Raw genomic sequence first — 15,837 nt, 5'->3', positions numbered from 1 at the left:
ACAATTTTCTCTGGATAGTAGGATTATGGTTTGCTTTTATTTTCCTTTTAAAATACTTTCTGAATTTTTCAGTTTTTTCTTGAGTGAACTTGTGTAATTAAAAAATGTAAGTGTGATTTTAATTAGACCCTGCAGATTTTCCATTTTAGCTAGAAGAATCATTTGAGTGGTTCTTGCCATCTTTCATTTATACAATTGCATTTGATAAGTCAGACCTTAACACTGGAGTGAGCAGGTTGTCCTCCTTATTAGTGGATGGATTTGAAGCAAATGCTGTATTATTAGTGTATGTATTTTAAGTTGGCCACTTTAACTCATTTGCTTGTCTGTTATTTTTTGAACGTGACTCCTCCTTACAGAATTCATTAATTCAGTCGAACATCATTTTGAGGGCTTTCTCTATGACCCAGTCTAAAGACTCACTGGTGAAGACGGGCCAGTCTCTCCTGTCAAAAACACCTGCTCTGGTTTGAGATACAGACTGGTAAAGCAGTAGGCATGGTGCAGGATGATCGGGAGAGAAGGCTGTGTGCTGTGTGCTTAGGATGTGCAGAGGAAGGATGCCATACGCATGGGTCATGGGGGCGTGGGGGGCGTGGGGGGGGGTGGTTGGGAAACCCTCCCAGAAGAGCTGCCTTCAGCTCAAGAGGCAGCTCATCATTTGGATGACCAACCACAGGTTTAGAAATAAGGATGACACATGTAAATCTCCTTATGCTATGCAGGTAACTGTTGCCTCAAACTTGTTTTACAAGCAGTTCAGAGTCTTGAGATTAATTTAAAAAGAGAAAGGCTCTAGGGCCTTTACATTTCTGTATTGGGGAGTTCTTTGGGTCTTCAGAGCTTCCCTTTCTTCGTGTTTATTTGGGCTTACTAAAGGTTAGTGGTGATGCCGAATAGTCCTGCTCTGAGATTATCATAATGATGTGTTTCTAGAGTGTTTTATATCACTTATCCTTTTATGTAGTGGTTAGTACTGATTTTGAACACTTCCTCCACTCCCCTTTCATTTCCTCCTCCCCTTCCTCCTCTGCAGAGGGAGGGAAACAGAGAGATGTGCTTGTTCTCATTTTGTAAAGATAAACTGAGTCATCGAATGATCGATTGACTTCTCCAAATTATGAGTTGAGTCAGTAATGGAACTGGCACGAGAAATCCGGGTGCCTTTGTTCAGAGCTTTGACTTCTAAAATATTTCTCCATATAAGTAGAATACGTTGTTTGCCAAAAATGCATTCACCTTTTAAATCTTTACTGAAAGTAATGAGCTTAAAATAAAGTCTCTTGAAGATAATCGTATTGTTACAGCTTAGAACAGAAGTTAAGGCTATTTGAGTAGATTAAAATGAGCCCTGAGTAAGTCTTAATATTTGGTCTATTTAATTAATTTGTTCAGCAATGGATTTTTATTTCTTTCGGAAAAAGAGTAATTGAAACATTCTCAGAAAATATTTAGGGACATTTGGGGATTAATTTTGATTAATTTAAAATTTTTAAATAAGAGGGACAGGATTAAAAATAAAATCAGTATTGACACATAATAGCTATACTTCATGCTACTGGATGACTATAACTTAATTATTAAAAGGTTTTCCTATAATCCATTGATGAAAATAATACTGTTTTAATGCTCTTACTAATTATTCTTACTATTAAAATAATTAGTACTCTAATAATAATAAATGATGGTTATTATGCATATTATAGTAACATTTGAAGCAATAGTATAAATGAATATGAAGGAAAAAATACATATAAGTATTTTGTTGAAATTTTTGTAATTACAAATATTTATATATTTTGGATTAATTATAGAATAATACAAAGCATAAGAGATATACAATATTTTTATTTAAAACAAGTACTTTGTAGGGCACCTGGGTGGTTCAGTCGGTTGAGCACTGACTTTGGCTCATGTCATGATCTCATAGTCCGTGAGTTCGAGCCCCACATAAGGCTCTGTGCTGACAGCTCAGAGCCTGGAGCCTGCTTCGGATTCTGTGTCTCCTTCTTTCTCTGCCCCGCCCCTGCTTGAGTTATGTCTCTGTCTCTCAAAAGTAAATAAACATTAAAAAAGTAAATAAAAATAAAAAATAAGATAAGTACTTTGTCAATTTAAATATAGAAAATGGATTCATTGGAGCTTTAACTTTAAAATACAGGAGTTGTTCTATTTTATTTTATATAGACGAGGATTTTTACTTACCACAATTAAAATGATCTGCTTTTAGAGTTACTAACTCACAATTTTAAAGTTTTGGCTCTTGTCCCAACCAGGCCCTAGGTTTTATATATAACACACTATTTATATTACCATCGAATGATGCTTATCAGGATCCCACTTGGCCTTTGTTTCTAGGAAAAATAAAAACAGAAAAACATAACCTCATCACCTGAGTGATCTAATCAGTGTTCGAGAGAGACATATGCAGAAACCCATCCGTACTTGTTTGGGGACCAGAATTTGTGTCTAACAAACCTCATGAGGGCAGAGTGATGTTCTGTGGTGCCCACCCATCTGTCCTGTACTCTGAGGTCCTTTAGTGATGGGACTGGGAAAATGGCACTTCCAAAAGATGGCCCAGCAGCCACACTGTAGGTGTCAGTCAGTCTTACATGCATCCCACGGACAAATTATTTCACCTTTGGGGCTTCTAATCATTGAGCATGATAGGCATGAAAATAGATACAAAAGAAAAATGTAGACACTACCTATCCTTGGGGCATATGGGGAGACGGACAAAATCTACTACAATGTGTCAGTATCAGAAAATGATAAAACTCTCCAACCATTTGCAGTGGGATAAAAATCTGAACATTGGAGTGAGGAAGTAATAGAATGATTGAACACAGCTAGGTAAAATGAATACGAGAAAGCTTTGTGATGGGGACTATGAGGAAAGGAAATCTATGTCTATATCTATATCTATATCTATATCTATATCTATATCTATATCTATATCTATATCTATATCATCTATATCTATCTAACCATTAGATCTATTATTAGATCTATCTATTATAGATCTATCTATTAACCAAGAGAGTACTTCTTTTCAAAATCCAAGGTTCACAAATAGAGTAATCATCCCAGGCAGAAGGTAGGTGTGCGTGTCCTCATTGTGGATAAAATATTAACTGTTAGAGTTACCCTAAACAAGATTCGGGTGGTGATGAAGTAGGTTGTACTTCCTTAAATACAGACTTGCACTAATCTTGATCTGCTTCATTTCTATGATATAGGAAAGTGAGCTCTGGTGCCAAACTCCCTGGGTTTGAATTCTAGTCCTGCCATTTCATCATTGACATAGTAAAAGCTACTCACTTGCTTTGTTCCTCAGTTTCCCTGTCTGTAAAACAAGGATAACGTTGATGCCAATCTCATAGACTGTTGTGGAGGTGGAATAGGTTAGTTGATGCATGTCGATCATTTAGAACAGTTCCTAGAACTCAATAAAGGACAGTCATTAGTAGTAGCAGCAGTGGTTTTATATAATTCATTGTCTAACTTATGAAAGCACTCTCCTGAGTCCATTTGATTCTCATAAGGAAGCAAAGGCTCAGAGAGTTTACATAATGTTCCCGGGTCCCACGTCTAGGAAACACTGGGCAGCTCGGCCTTACGATCAAGTTTTTTAAGGAATCGATGCCTGTTCTAACACATGTCCGTCTTTGTGTCCTCAGGAATGAGGGGAGAATCTTACTTCATTGGAATGAGGAGCCTCGGGCAGCAGGGGCATACCCCGGAAGATGGAGAACTTTTCTTGCTCTGCTGCATAGACAGGGACTGGGCTGTAACTCGGTGTTTCGCAGAGGAAGCCTTTCAAGCAATCACTGACTTCAACGACCTCCCCAACTCACTGTTTGCGTGCAATGTTCACCAGTCAGTGTTCGAAGGAGAAGAAAGCAAGGTAATAAGGCTTTTCTGCTCCTGAATCCTGGGAAGATGTGGCATTGTCTCTGTCTTGTGGCTCATTTGTGATTGCGGTTTGGAAATTGTGGAAAATGTGTAGTTGGCTCTCTTCTGGGCATGCACAGCAGTAGAAAAGCCTACTCTGTGACCAACTAACTGTGACAAGGTTGTACATGTTGAATCACATCTCATCCTCAGAGACCCATATGCCTGCCTAACAGAGCAAGTGGTGTTAGGAGTAGCAATTGCAGGAGATACCCCTTTAGGAAGCAGATGTTGTTACAAGGAAAAGTTTTATTTTCCTATTCTATTCCCTATTCCTATTTCCTATTCCTATTTCCCTATTCTGCCAAAACCATGATTTGCCTTTCTCAAAATGGCACAAGCTCTTTTTCACTCCTGCCCCTCCTGCAGTGGGATGAATGTTCCCAAAATAGCTGTGACCTGAGTCCTGCAGCCGTTATTGGGAAGGTAAGCTGGCTGGTCCTCTGTGTCTTGCTTTGCTCAGTGATACCACACAGGGTGGAAATGTTACGTGGGTGGTGAGAATCTGAAGCGAAAGTGGTTGATTTGAAATGATTGGGGAATGAGGTTGTCTGTGTACAAGTATCTTCCAGAACATGAAGCTTCCCATTTTAAGACACAAGCTTGATTCAATGTAAGTGTTCTTGGAAATCAGAGTTACATATTCTGCTTGGAGATCTTTTCAAAGTTCATTTTAGATTTCTCTGACCTTTTAAGTAGGGTGTCTGAATAGATCAAACCTTCCCTGTGGATGTGGATTTCTAATTGTAATTATTATACTATGTTGTAAAACATGGGCAACAATTTTGGGGGGAAGGGACCCTTTTTCCTAAACTAAAGTTTATGCCTCTGTGTGAGACGTAAGAGTAGGATTTATTGATTGCCATTTTACAAATTTGGGCTGTTTTGCCAATTGCTAAACTTCAGTCTCCTTTGCCTGAAAACAATTACTGGAAATCTTTTTTTTTCTGGGTATTATTGGTTTTGTAAGCAATTCTGATAGCCTGGACGACTAGGAATTGTTTCAAGCCATTTAAAGATAGTTTTATATTGATATTATTTTGGCATTGAACATTGAAATGGTAGGCTAAAAATAGCTTGAAATCCAAGGACTTAGATGTGATCCCCTATTTAAAGTAAGAAAATGGCACATAGTCTCTTTGAAAGAAATTGGGAGTTTTGCTCTTGGGTTATAATCAGTTTATAACACAGATTGTAATTTACTCAGAGCCAGTAATTTCTCTCCCCACCCCCCCACCCCCACCCCCGGAAACCTACCTGACATTAACTATGAAACAAGATTCTGTGTTTTCTCATTCTATCATCTATTTGTCTAAATGAATCAACAATTGGATGGATTTTCCTTAGAGGCCAAATGAGGACTTTGATTCTTTCCTGATTAAATATTTCTTGGTAGATTGAAACAGTCAGACCTAGGGAGGAGCTTATCTTATTTTGGAGTGTGCTTAAGCATGATTGATCTCCTGAACCAGGATTGGTTATATAGAAAGACAGAAGCGTGGGGAGAGTTCATGGGAATTTTCCCACATCTATGCTGATGTTCTAATCTGAGAATGAATCACAGATTACAAAATATTTTCATTTAATTTGTATACAAAGTTGGTACATTGCAGTTTGATCATAAGTATTCGGTTTTAAAATGACCTTGATAAAATATTGAATTGAAATCAACCAGATGTAGTTCAGTGGAACCAAATTATCAAATTATTTAGACCGTATTTTAATAGCCGACGAGGTGAATTTTGTAATTGGCCGAAGTCTACGTAATTAGGCTTATTAAATCAGATGGAAAGTTTTCTACCTTGGTGCGATTTTATAGCCCCCATTTGAAGAAGAGAGTCGATAGGATATCAAATTATCTGATCTAGATTCAGTTTTAACTACATACACATGGTTAAGGATGACAAAGCAAGATGATTAGATGCCAATGAGGTAACAATAGCAAGGAGCCATGATCACGGGACACTAGAAAAAAATGTGTTTGGGAACCTTGGGGCCCCCCATCTTCATTGCCACCTCTTTCTCTTTAACTTCCAGACCTTTATAGTCTTCCCTTTACCTCCATTGTTTCCCACTATCTTAATAAAACTCATTTATTTTGTATGCCGCTCTCTCAGGAAATTCTTTCCACAACGTGCAAAGTTCATGAATCTAAGTCACAAAGTCTGATGATCATTCTCTCTCCCAAAGGGTGGACACTTTGGGCACTGTGCAAAGTTGGTGAAGAGATATTTTTAGGTAGAGGGAAAAGAAACACGAAGCATTTCTAGCACTCCTATATTTGCCTGTGGACAAGGCTAGCCATGGTGATGTTCTAAAATACTTGGCCTTGGGGGGCACCTGGGTGGCTCAGTCGGTTAAGCGTCCGACTTCGGCTCAGGTCATGATCTCGCGGTTCGTGAGTTCAAGCCCCGCGTCAGGCTCTGTGCTGATGGCTCAGAGCCTGGAGCCTGTTTCAGATTCTGTGTCTCCCTCTCTCTCTGACCCTCCCCCGTTCATGCTCTGTCTCTCTCTGTCTCAAAAATAAATAAACGTTAAAAAAAAATTTAAAACACTTGGCCTTGGAAGATGCCTTCAGTAGCCTGGAGTTCTATCAGGGAGATAAGACATTGGAAATGGAGCTTAGTATTCATTTCAGAGATGCCGGTGGGTTGTTGGCAATATATGGAACTTGTTTTGGCAGAGCCCTTTCTTTCTTGGCACAGTCTACTTTCCAGTTCATTGTTTCTTGATATTGACGGACTACAGTTTAGATTGTTTCTTGCAGTTATTATAATGCATACATTTTAATTTCCTTAGCTGGCTAGGAATTAAAGCTTCTGCTTTCCTGACTGTCGTGTATGAGTCTTTCAGCAGTCTCTGCTTTCCCACCTGTCTGAGACCATTTTTCTGAGCCCTTTTCCTTTTTGAAGTAATTTGGAAACCACTAAATTGGGCTATTAACGTAGGTACCACTGTAAGATATGATCTTGTTATGATAGTTTCTGTTTGTCCAAGTAATAAATATCCTGATAAGTTCATTTCTGCTATCCTCTGTATCCTATTCTGACACCTAAAGAACATTTTAAAAACAGCTTTGTGAAAATTGTTCACTCCGATTTTCTGTTAGGCAGAATTCTGCGAGATTGTATTTTGATTTGATGCTTTTGCACGGAGTGAGCACATACTTCAGAGTGGCTTGTTGTGGTCCAGATGGTTGAGATTTGTTTATATAACACAAAGGAAAACCGGAGCTGGAGGAAATTGGCATGTGAAACCAATAAATGCAGATTGCTGTTTGCGTGCTACAGCTTGAAGGATAAATATTTTTGTATGAAACACATTTAGAACTGGGATCTTCACAGCGTGCAACACCTAAAAGTTACTGGGGTTCATTTCCCTTTGGCATGCTCGCTTGGGTTGGCCTTTCTGGATCCAGCCGGGTTGCAAAAAGTCATCTTGAGGTAGGTGAGGCCGCAGGGGTATCCCGGGGGCTGCCCTGTGTCTGTACTGAAGACGGGTGAGGGTCTGCTCACTGGGACATGGGCACACACTAGTAGCTAAAGGAGAACAAGGAAACAACACCCACGAAACATTTCACCAAATTGAATTCAATAAGGAGAACCCTGACTTGATAATGGCCTCCAAAAATTATGAATTTATTCAGTTTAATGATGATGATGGTGATGATAATAGCAGCGAATACTTACATAGCATATAGCAAGGTGCCAGGAGCTCTTCCAAATGCTTTATAAACATGAAAGCCTTTGATTGTCATGACAACCCTATGAGGGTGGTGTCTTTCTGTTTCTCTACCTCCTGAGCATGTACCAGAATTGCATTCCCTGGAAATTCAGGCTACTTCTGCTCAATGTGGAAGCAGGAGTGACCTGTCATTTCCAGGGTCAAGCATTTCATTACCAACGCTTGACCCTGAAAAATGTTCTTTTCATGCTGCCGGGGTAAGTGGCATTGTTGGGGGTGCCTGCCCAGGCAGCGAGTTGTGGGGTGAGGAGAGTGAGGACGCAGAGCAGGGCCCATGAGGAGCCTGCAATGTGACAAGAAAACAAAAAAGCCTTTGTTGCTTTAAACCACTGGGATTTGGGGGTTTGTTGTCCCGAGTGTAACTTAGTCTGTCTAAATAGACTGATACTCATGGTTGGTACCATAAGTACAGGGCCTCTTGACTTTTAATTCTGGTTCATTACCCACCATACCTCAGCTTCTCTCAACTCTACCGTGGAAAGCAGATTCTAGAAATAAAGTTGGCTATCCACCAGCATGAACATTCAGGTAACAGAATGTAAGGCAGAGAACTCAGGTAATTCAATAGCAAGATTCAAGCTAAACATAAATACATTGAATCCAAATCACTCTTGTAGTTAAGCTGTGATACTCATATGAATAAAACCTGCTTTGTATGTCCGCTTATACTGACATTTTGTGTAACATTTTTAGACGTGACTGATATATTGAGTAAGCCAAGTGAGTAAAAAAATTTAGAGATGTCTTAAGCACATTAGTTTTCATCACTACCCCTAGAGAAGAAGAGGGAGAGATAAAAGAAAACAAGTGAAACGAAAAGAAAAAAGAAAATGAAAGCTGATAGGCAAAGCTTTGGAAGATCTTATGGAAGCCTGTAATGGTTCCCTGTAATGAGATGATTTAAGGCTGGGGAAAAAAAGTCATGCTAAGGATATGCAGCAAAGGCTAAACAAGAAGATGATTGCAGTTTAAGTGTCACCGAATATAGGTTGAATAAAACAAGAAATGAAGTAAACTGTGGTGACCTGAGGGTGAGAAAATGATAACTGAGCATTTGTTTTAAATACTAAAGTGGATAGGGGTGCCTGGGTGGCTCAGTCGGTGAAGCATCCGACTCTTGGTTTCAGCTCAGTTCATGATCCCGAGGTTTCTGGGTTCAAGCCCCGCTTTGGGCTCTGCCCTGGCAGCACGGAGCCTGCTTGAGATTCTCTGTCTCCCTCTCTCTCTACCCCTCCCCTACTCACACTGTCTCTGTCTCTCTCAAAAAATAAATGAACTTACAAAAAAATAACTAAAGCAGATAACAAATTAGATACCAAATATTCAAGGAATACTTTTGAGTCTCACCGTTTCTCTTGTGCTTTTCATCCCTGATAGGTGGAAGTGACATTTACAAATAGGTTTGTTGCTTTAAAGAAGGTTTTAAATTGTGAAAAAGACAGTGGATATCATTGTACTCAGTCAGGTATTCCCGTTTTCTCCTTTCTCTGGACGATGGCTGGGAACCATAATTAGTCACCGCTAATCACTCGGGGGCACCTGCCAGATGAGAGGCCCAGCGTGGGGCAGATTTGAAAGCTGCTGTAGGACATTCCCTGGAACCTTAACCTTTCTTCAAGTGACTGAAATATTCCAGAGGCATATTTAGTGTCTTGCTTCGCCACAGCACTGAGTGACCCCCTGGGGCTCGAGCGCCTGATGAGCCACTCTAAATGCCCCACTTAGCTACCTGAAAATAATTGAGGCAGTGGAAAGAATTAAGCCTGATGCATACAGAGTTGAGAATATTTGGTTTCTGTGCCAAAGAGCAGGTGAGCATGTATTCTTGATGGCACCTGGGGAAAAATGGCTGCCATGTTCCAATTAGTCTGGGATAATATTGAAGAGGGACAGGGAGCTTTTTTCCCTTCTTGGAAAAATGAAGGTTCCTTGGAAGCCACTAATTTTGATTTCCACCAGAGCTGCTGCTGGCCTATCCAGTGACTCTGTGAATTATGAGAAGCTGCCCCCAGGGGCAGAGTCTTAGGGCATACTGCCTGGGCCATGATGAGTGAATTTGAAAAAATGGTCCCCCCTTTCCCCAAGGTGAAGGAGTGAGTGAAGCCCTGAGCAGTTGTGGGTGGCTTGACAGGTGGAGGGCAAGCTGGATTCCATCCTCTACTTTCCTCCCAGGCCAGCAGCCTCTCAAATATGCACAGAAGGCAAAACCATCACAGTGGCCCCGGTCGGGATGGATAATTTTTAGTTATTTCAAATCTAAAGGATATGTAAATTGAAGGATAACTATTGAGTTATCACCTAAGAACCTCCTTTTTTAAGAGGCAGTTTCAGAGACGGAGCCCCGGGGAAGCCTGGCGAAGGAGCTTTATTGTTATGTTTTCCTTGCTCTCACCAGCTGAAAATGGCATTGGCTTCACCCTGCTTTCGATGCTGTTCTTGGTTCGGTGGTCTGAAACGCTGGACCCGTTCAGAGATAACCAGAGAAAGTCAGAGAGTTGGGACATGAACTTTAAAACAATACCAAGGTATCCTTCACAGCAGGTCTGACATTTAGCTCCATGGATGAGATCAGTGTGATACAGATGAGCTGAGTGCTAGTCCTATTAATATCATGTGATACTTGTTCTACGTTACTGCACTGCTTATACTTGGTTATTGTCTACTCATTTATGATTGTGTGCATACAGTGTTCAACCATACTTTCCTGCTTTTTGGGAAGAATGGATATATCGAAAGACAACCTGTGTAGTTCATTTTGTTAAGTTTGATCACTTTCCAGTGGTATTTTGGTAATGTATTTTGCTGGGGATGTTTTATCATACAGCACAACAACATATGTTTTAAATACAAACACTATAATCCCCACCCACGTTTTGAGGTGGAGACTTGGTCAGATACATGACGTGGGTAAGACTTTTCATCAAACATGTTGAAATATATCTCGTGTCTTGTTCAAAGCCTACACTCCCCCCCCCCCCCGATACTTGTAGCTATTACTAACTCCAGATTATTTAGTATGTTATTATGCATAGAGTGCACTGCCTTATATGATGGTCTGGTCTCCAACTCCAGCCGGAGGATTGCAAGTATCTTGAAGGCAATAGTGCAAAGCTCATCATTCTTCTGTATCCTGTAAAGTCCCCCACGGTCCTAGACATAACACGGGCACTTCCAGAGAGACAGAAGGGCCCTGTGAGAAGGCTTGGGCTACCCAGAAGCTTTGGGTCCAAATCCTGTGGCTACCACAGACTAGTTGTGTGATCTTGGTTAACTTAACTTCTCTGAATCTCAGTTCTCTCTTTTATAAAACGGGGTTAACTGTACCTTCCGTGTAGGTTTGTTATGTGATTAAATGAGATGAAATGCTTAGAGGAGGGGGTGCAACACTAGGTCTTCTTGGTAAACATTGCTTCCCTTTCTCATTCTCTTTCATTCCTGTCCCCATCACCCAAGGCTGTGACCGTTCATCTCTGGTTCAAGGAAAGAAAGAGCCCTCCTAAAACCATGTGTTTAGATGACACATGTGCTGTGGAAGTAGGAAGAAAGGCTTGATTTAGCCAGTCTTGGCTAACAAAGTTGTACCCCCCATATCACAGCCTTGGGCTCTTGAAAATTTAATTTCAGTCTTGGCTGCATGAAAACTATTTCTCTGTTGGTTTTAAGATACATGTTGTTCACGGTTCCCCAAATAAGAGTCATGTGTTATGTTTTGTCTAGAATATACTACCAAGAAAACTTTGTTTACCTTGAGGAACTGGTATTTTTCTCACTAGGAAGATTATGTAACTTACATGTTTGTTTGTTTGTTTGTTTTTCTTGGCTTCCAGGAAGCTCAAATTAAGAATTAATACTCAATCATGGCCCCTCTCTTGATTCTTAATGGTCTTGATATGCTGTTTCTTTTGTAGTAACCTAATTATGTATATGTGTAATTCAAGAAAACTTTCTGAATTATCTAATCAGACTTTGCTCATATTTTTATGGGAAGTTTAACAATCATCTTTCAATATATAAGGAGGCTGGCCAGGAGTCACTGATGGTATAATTTGCAGATGTTTAAAGTTCCACTATGAGTAGGGAAAAAATGACCTAAATTAGTAGATTATATATTTTTATTTTATTTTCAAAAAAAAAATGTTAATGTTTATTTATTTTTGAGAGAGAGAGGCAGACTGCAAGTAGGGGAGGGCAGAGAGAGAGGGAGACACAGAATCCGAAGCAGGCTCCAGTCTCCGAGCTGTCAGCACAGAGCCTGATGCGGGGCTCGAACTCACAAACTATGAGACCATGACCTGAGCCGATGTCAGATGCCCAACAGACTGAGCCACCCAGGCACCCCTAGAAGTGCATTTTAAATTTATCACTATGTAGATGACGTTCAAAGCTTTGCAAGGGGCATAGAAGTCAAGAGTTTAGCTCTTCAAATAGCTTCTTTCCAAATTTTCAGAGAAATGAGTCTTCAATATTGGAAATTTGGCACTGATAACTAGTTTTCATTAAAGCTAAATATGGGAGTCAGGAGGGTGGGGTCATCACGATTTAGAAAGAGGAGGAGAAGGTGAGTATACATGTGGTTTCCTGGCCCTGCTCTTGATCTGGTTCCTTGTTAACACCTGGGTTCTCAGCTGCAGTGGAATTGTCTTTCCCCTACAGAAACTTCTCTGAGTTTACATATCTAAGCAACTGTGGTCTCTTCCAAAAGGACTCCTCTTTGGGCATCACTGATAGGGCGTTCTTTGCAACGTTGCGAGTGGTGCAAAGCCTTTGTGGATTGGAAGTTGTGGAAACAAACAAATCACTCAGAGCCGTCTATGGTGATTCAGGGCGGGTAACCAGACCTCGTAAAATAATTTTTACTTAAAAACAACACACACAAAATGACATCATGAAAAAGAGCTGCGAAACCATGGGAATGATTTTCTTTTGGAGGTTGGGGACTGACTTTGGGGAATTCCAGAAATAAACCACGAAGGCATTGCTACCGTAAGGTCACCTTTTGGAAAACGAAACAGTTGTAGACCTAGTGGATTACATAGGATGCAGATTTTTTTTTATTGTATCTGTTTATAAGGCACCCTGACTCGCAAACCTGTCTCTTGCTTGCTTTCTTGCTGAACAGAGCAAGCCTTAAGAACAAATACATTGTGGTGCGAGGAACATCCCGTTCCCAAGTACCTCCTGCTGTGCTCTTAGAGTCTTACGGACTCGAAGATTATTTTCTAATCAAGAATTCCCTTTTCAGTGAACCTACCCCTAGGGTACACTACATCCTAAGTTATACTTAAGATATATCCTAAGGTGTATAATCTACATACCCAGGGAAGGGCAGTGACTCATACATATACTGGCAAGGGGAGAGAGTACTGCATTAATCAGACCACTCAATCCAGCCATCAAGTTTAACAATTATTGAAAATCTACCATGTCCCGTGCCCTTGGCACCGAGAGTACAAAGATGAACGAGGTGCCAGCCCTCACGAAGCTTAATGTTTCCCGGCGTGTGATAATTATAGGACATGTCAGGTGACGCGAGAGATGGAAGTGGACGCAACATATACACAAGCCCAGGGAACGGGTGTGCCTAAGAGGGGAGGGAGAAGGCTCTGCGATATGCTTTTGTTTTTTACTTTGAGCCTATACCTTCACCCTATACAACAGTCTCCAAGTGGACCCATCCTTCGCCATGCAGTGTGCTGGCCGGGGTGACCCGAGGACAGATTTTTCAGCCCGCCTCTTGTGTAATCAGCATTGTTGTCCTGTCCCACAGGCCCTGTTTTGAAAGGACATCTGACGTGTGTTGGGTGGCAGAGGGAAAGAACTGCCTCTGACTTTGGCAGGGGCTTCTTCACCGAGTAAACCGGGCCACGGTGACAGGCGATGCATGGATGGAACATTCCATATGTGACCCACGTGTCCTAATTTTCTCCTTCAGTGTGTGAAATTTTTGCTTTCCTCGGAAGGTGAGCTGTGAGCTTGCTTATTTTAAAAACTGCACCCTGTGAGGAGAGAGGGTGTTCTTGGACAACATTACGTCATTGAAGCCTCTAGGTGTTGAGTCATCATTATTTTTAGGCAGCTCCATGCTTTTTTTGGTTGTTCTAAGAATAGCCCCTGTGTCTGGACTCTACAGAAAGTCACCTCAATAAAGATCCTGTCACCACTCCACAGTTGGGATGGAATGCTTTCTTAATTGCCAGATTCAGGGCACACTCTTCAGCACTTTACCTCCCAAACATTCCACGTTTTGAGGTTTTCTATAGTCGACATGATGACTTTGTCAGGAGCTGTCCCTTGAATTTGTTCAGCCCTTTGTCAGACGTACATATTGTTGTGAATAACACCAGGCACGACAGAGTCAAATGCCTTCCTTCCGTAAGGGCTCCGTGTTGCCTGTACTCGATGCCCATTCGGTTTGTGAATTCCTTCACCAGTGACTTCACCCAGTTTTTAAACATTTCAAGACATATTTCCATGCCTTGTATTTTGTGGGTTGAGTAAAATCTAGATCCCTCACATTGGGAGCGGGGTAGAAGGTGCTTACCATTGGCATCCACACAGGATCAACTGAAAGCAGCCAAAATAAATGTTTTTATAGCCTGTTAAACTAAATAAGCATATAAATTGTAAACCATATTAGAACTTGATGACAGGGCAATAAAAAGGACCGAGCAAGCTTAGAAATGGAACTTTGTGGGTCAATATAGAGGCTGGTTTTCCCATTGCCTATTCAGAGCATATACCCAAGTATGATCAATTTATTTTATGTGGCACTTTTAAGCCCATAGGAGTACTAATGGCTGGTGAGCTGAGCCAAATGCTATTCTAACTGAAGCATAAAGGGAAGCAATTGCTTGGAATAAAATGAGGCAGTTGTTTAATATTATGGTACAGGACACCGCTTGTGTCTGGAGGTGACAGGGCAGTCACGTGGTCTGCGTCTACGCGTGGCTGACAGGGCCAGTGATGGTGCGGTGGGCTTGCTGGGAAGACAGCTTTGTTTTGAGCCCTAGGCACCCTGACAGGGTCAGTTCTTCTTTCGTTCCCTCAGACCTCAAAACCCCTCCCCAACGGGGGCCATCCTGTCTCTAGAGAAATAGCGTAGCATAGTGACTAAGAGAGAGGAGCTCAAGCGCTGATTAGCCTGGTCTAAACGCCTGTTCCACTGCTTGTCACTTGTGTGACCATGGGCAGTGTATTGGTCCTTTTCAGGCCTCGGTGTCTTCACCTGTAAAATAGCATAAGTAGTGGTTTTTACCTTATAGGGGTGTTATGACGACCTAAGTGATAAAGTCCACCATGCCTTGGTCATAGCAACTGAAAATGTCAGCTAGTAATAGTAATTTCTGCCCATCGGTCAGATCTTTTGCATTTGGCATCATTGTTTTTTTTTCATGTTTATTTATTTTTGAGACACACACACACACACACACACACACACACACACACAGAGCATGAGCAGGGGAGGGCCAGAGAGAGAGGGAGACACAGAATCCGAAGCAGGCTCCAGGCTCCGAGCTGTCAGCACAGAGCCCGACGCGGGGCTCGAACTCACAGACCGTGAGATCATGACCTGAGCCGAAGTCGGACGCTCAACCGACTGAGCTACCCAGGCGCCCCTATAGTTGGCATCATTTAAAACTCATAGGACTTGGGGCGCCTGGGTGGCTCAGTCGGTTAAGCGTCCGACTTCGGCTCAGGTCACGATCTCGCGGTCCATGAGTTCGAGCCCCGCGTCGGGCTCTGGGCAGATGGCTCAGAGCCTGGAGCCTGTTTCCGATTCTGTGTCTCCCTCTCTCTCTGCCCCTCCCCCGTTCATGCTCTGTCTCTCTCTGTCTCAAAAATAAAAACGTTAAAGAAAAAAAAAAACAACAAACAAAACTCATAGGACTTTTTTGCTTCCTTCGGCTTACGGTTGTTGCCTAACTCCTCAAAGAGCAGTAGTCAGCCTGCCTTGACTATTCCCTCCACCTCCGGAAGAGCTTCTGAATCAAGGTCAGGGGTAAACAAGATGACTTTCTTTTGCAGTCTGAACAAATACCAGTTTATTCACAAGAACCAGCCCAGAGAAACGATCATTTGCAATCTTTCCTACATACAGTGTCTTGAACAGCCATACATGACTCTATTGCACCAGTA

General features: G+C 41.5%; 1 protein-coding gene across 3 annotated transcripts in view; it reads left to right on the top strand.

The window, feature by feature from the left end:
• Positions 1–15,837, top strand: part of RCAN2 (regulator of calcineurin 2) — a 274,292-nt gene that overhangs the window by 39,028 nt on the left and 219,427 nt on the right. For all 3 annotated transcript variants that reach the window (XM_058734153.1, XM_058734151.1, XM_058734149.1), the window contains exon 2: positions 3,684–3,910. In XM_058734153.1, coding sequence (XP_058590136.1) covers positions 3,686–3,910 — 225 coding nt within the window. In that variant the 5' untranslated portion in view covers positions 3,684–3,685. The remainder of the gene's footprint in view (positions 1–3,683; positions 3,911–15,837) is intronic.

This window comes from Neofelis nebulosa, chromosome 6 (genome assembly GCF_028018385.1).
Source record: "Neofelis nebulosa isolate mNeoNeb1 chromosome 6, mNeoNeb1.pri, whole genome shotgun sequence".
Classification (NCBI taxonomy): domain Eukaryota; kingdom Metazoa; phylum Chordata; class Mammalia; order Carnivora; family Felidae; genus Neofelis; species Neofelis nebulosa.
Note: the sequence above shows the minus strand (reverse complement) of the source record. Positions and strands in the feature narration are given on the sequence as shown.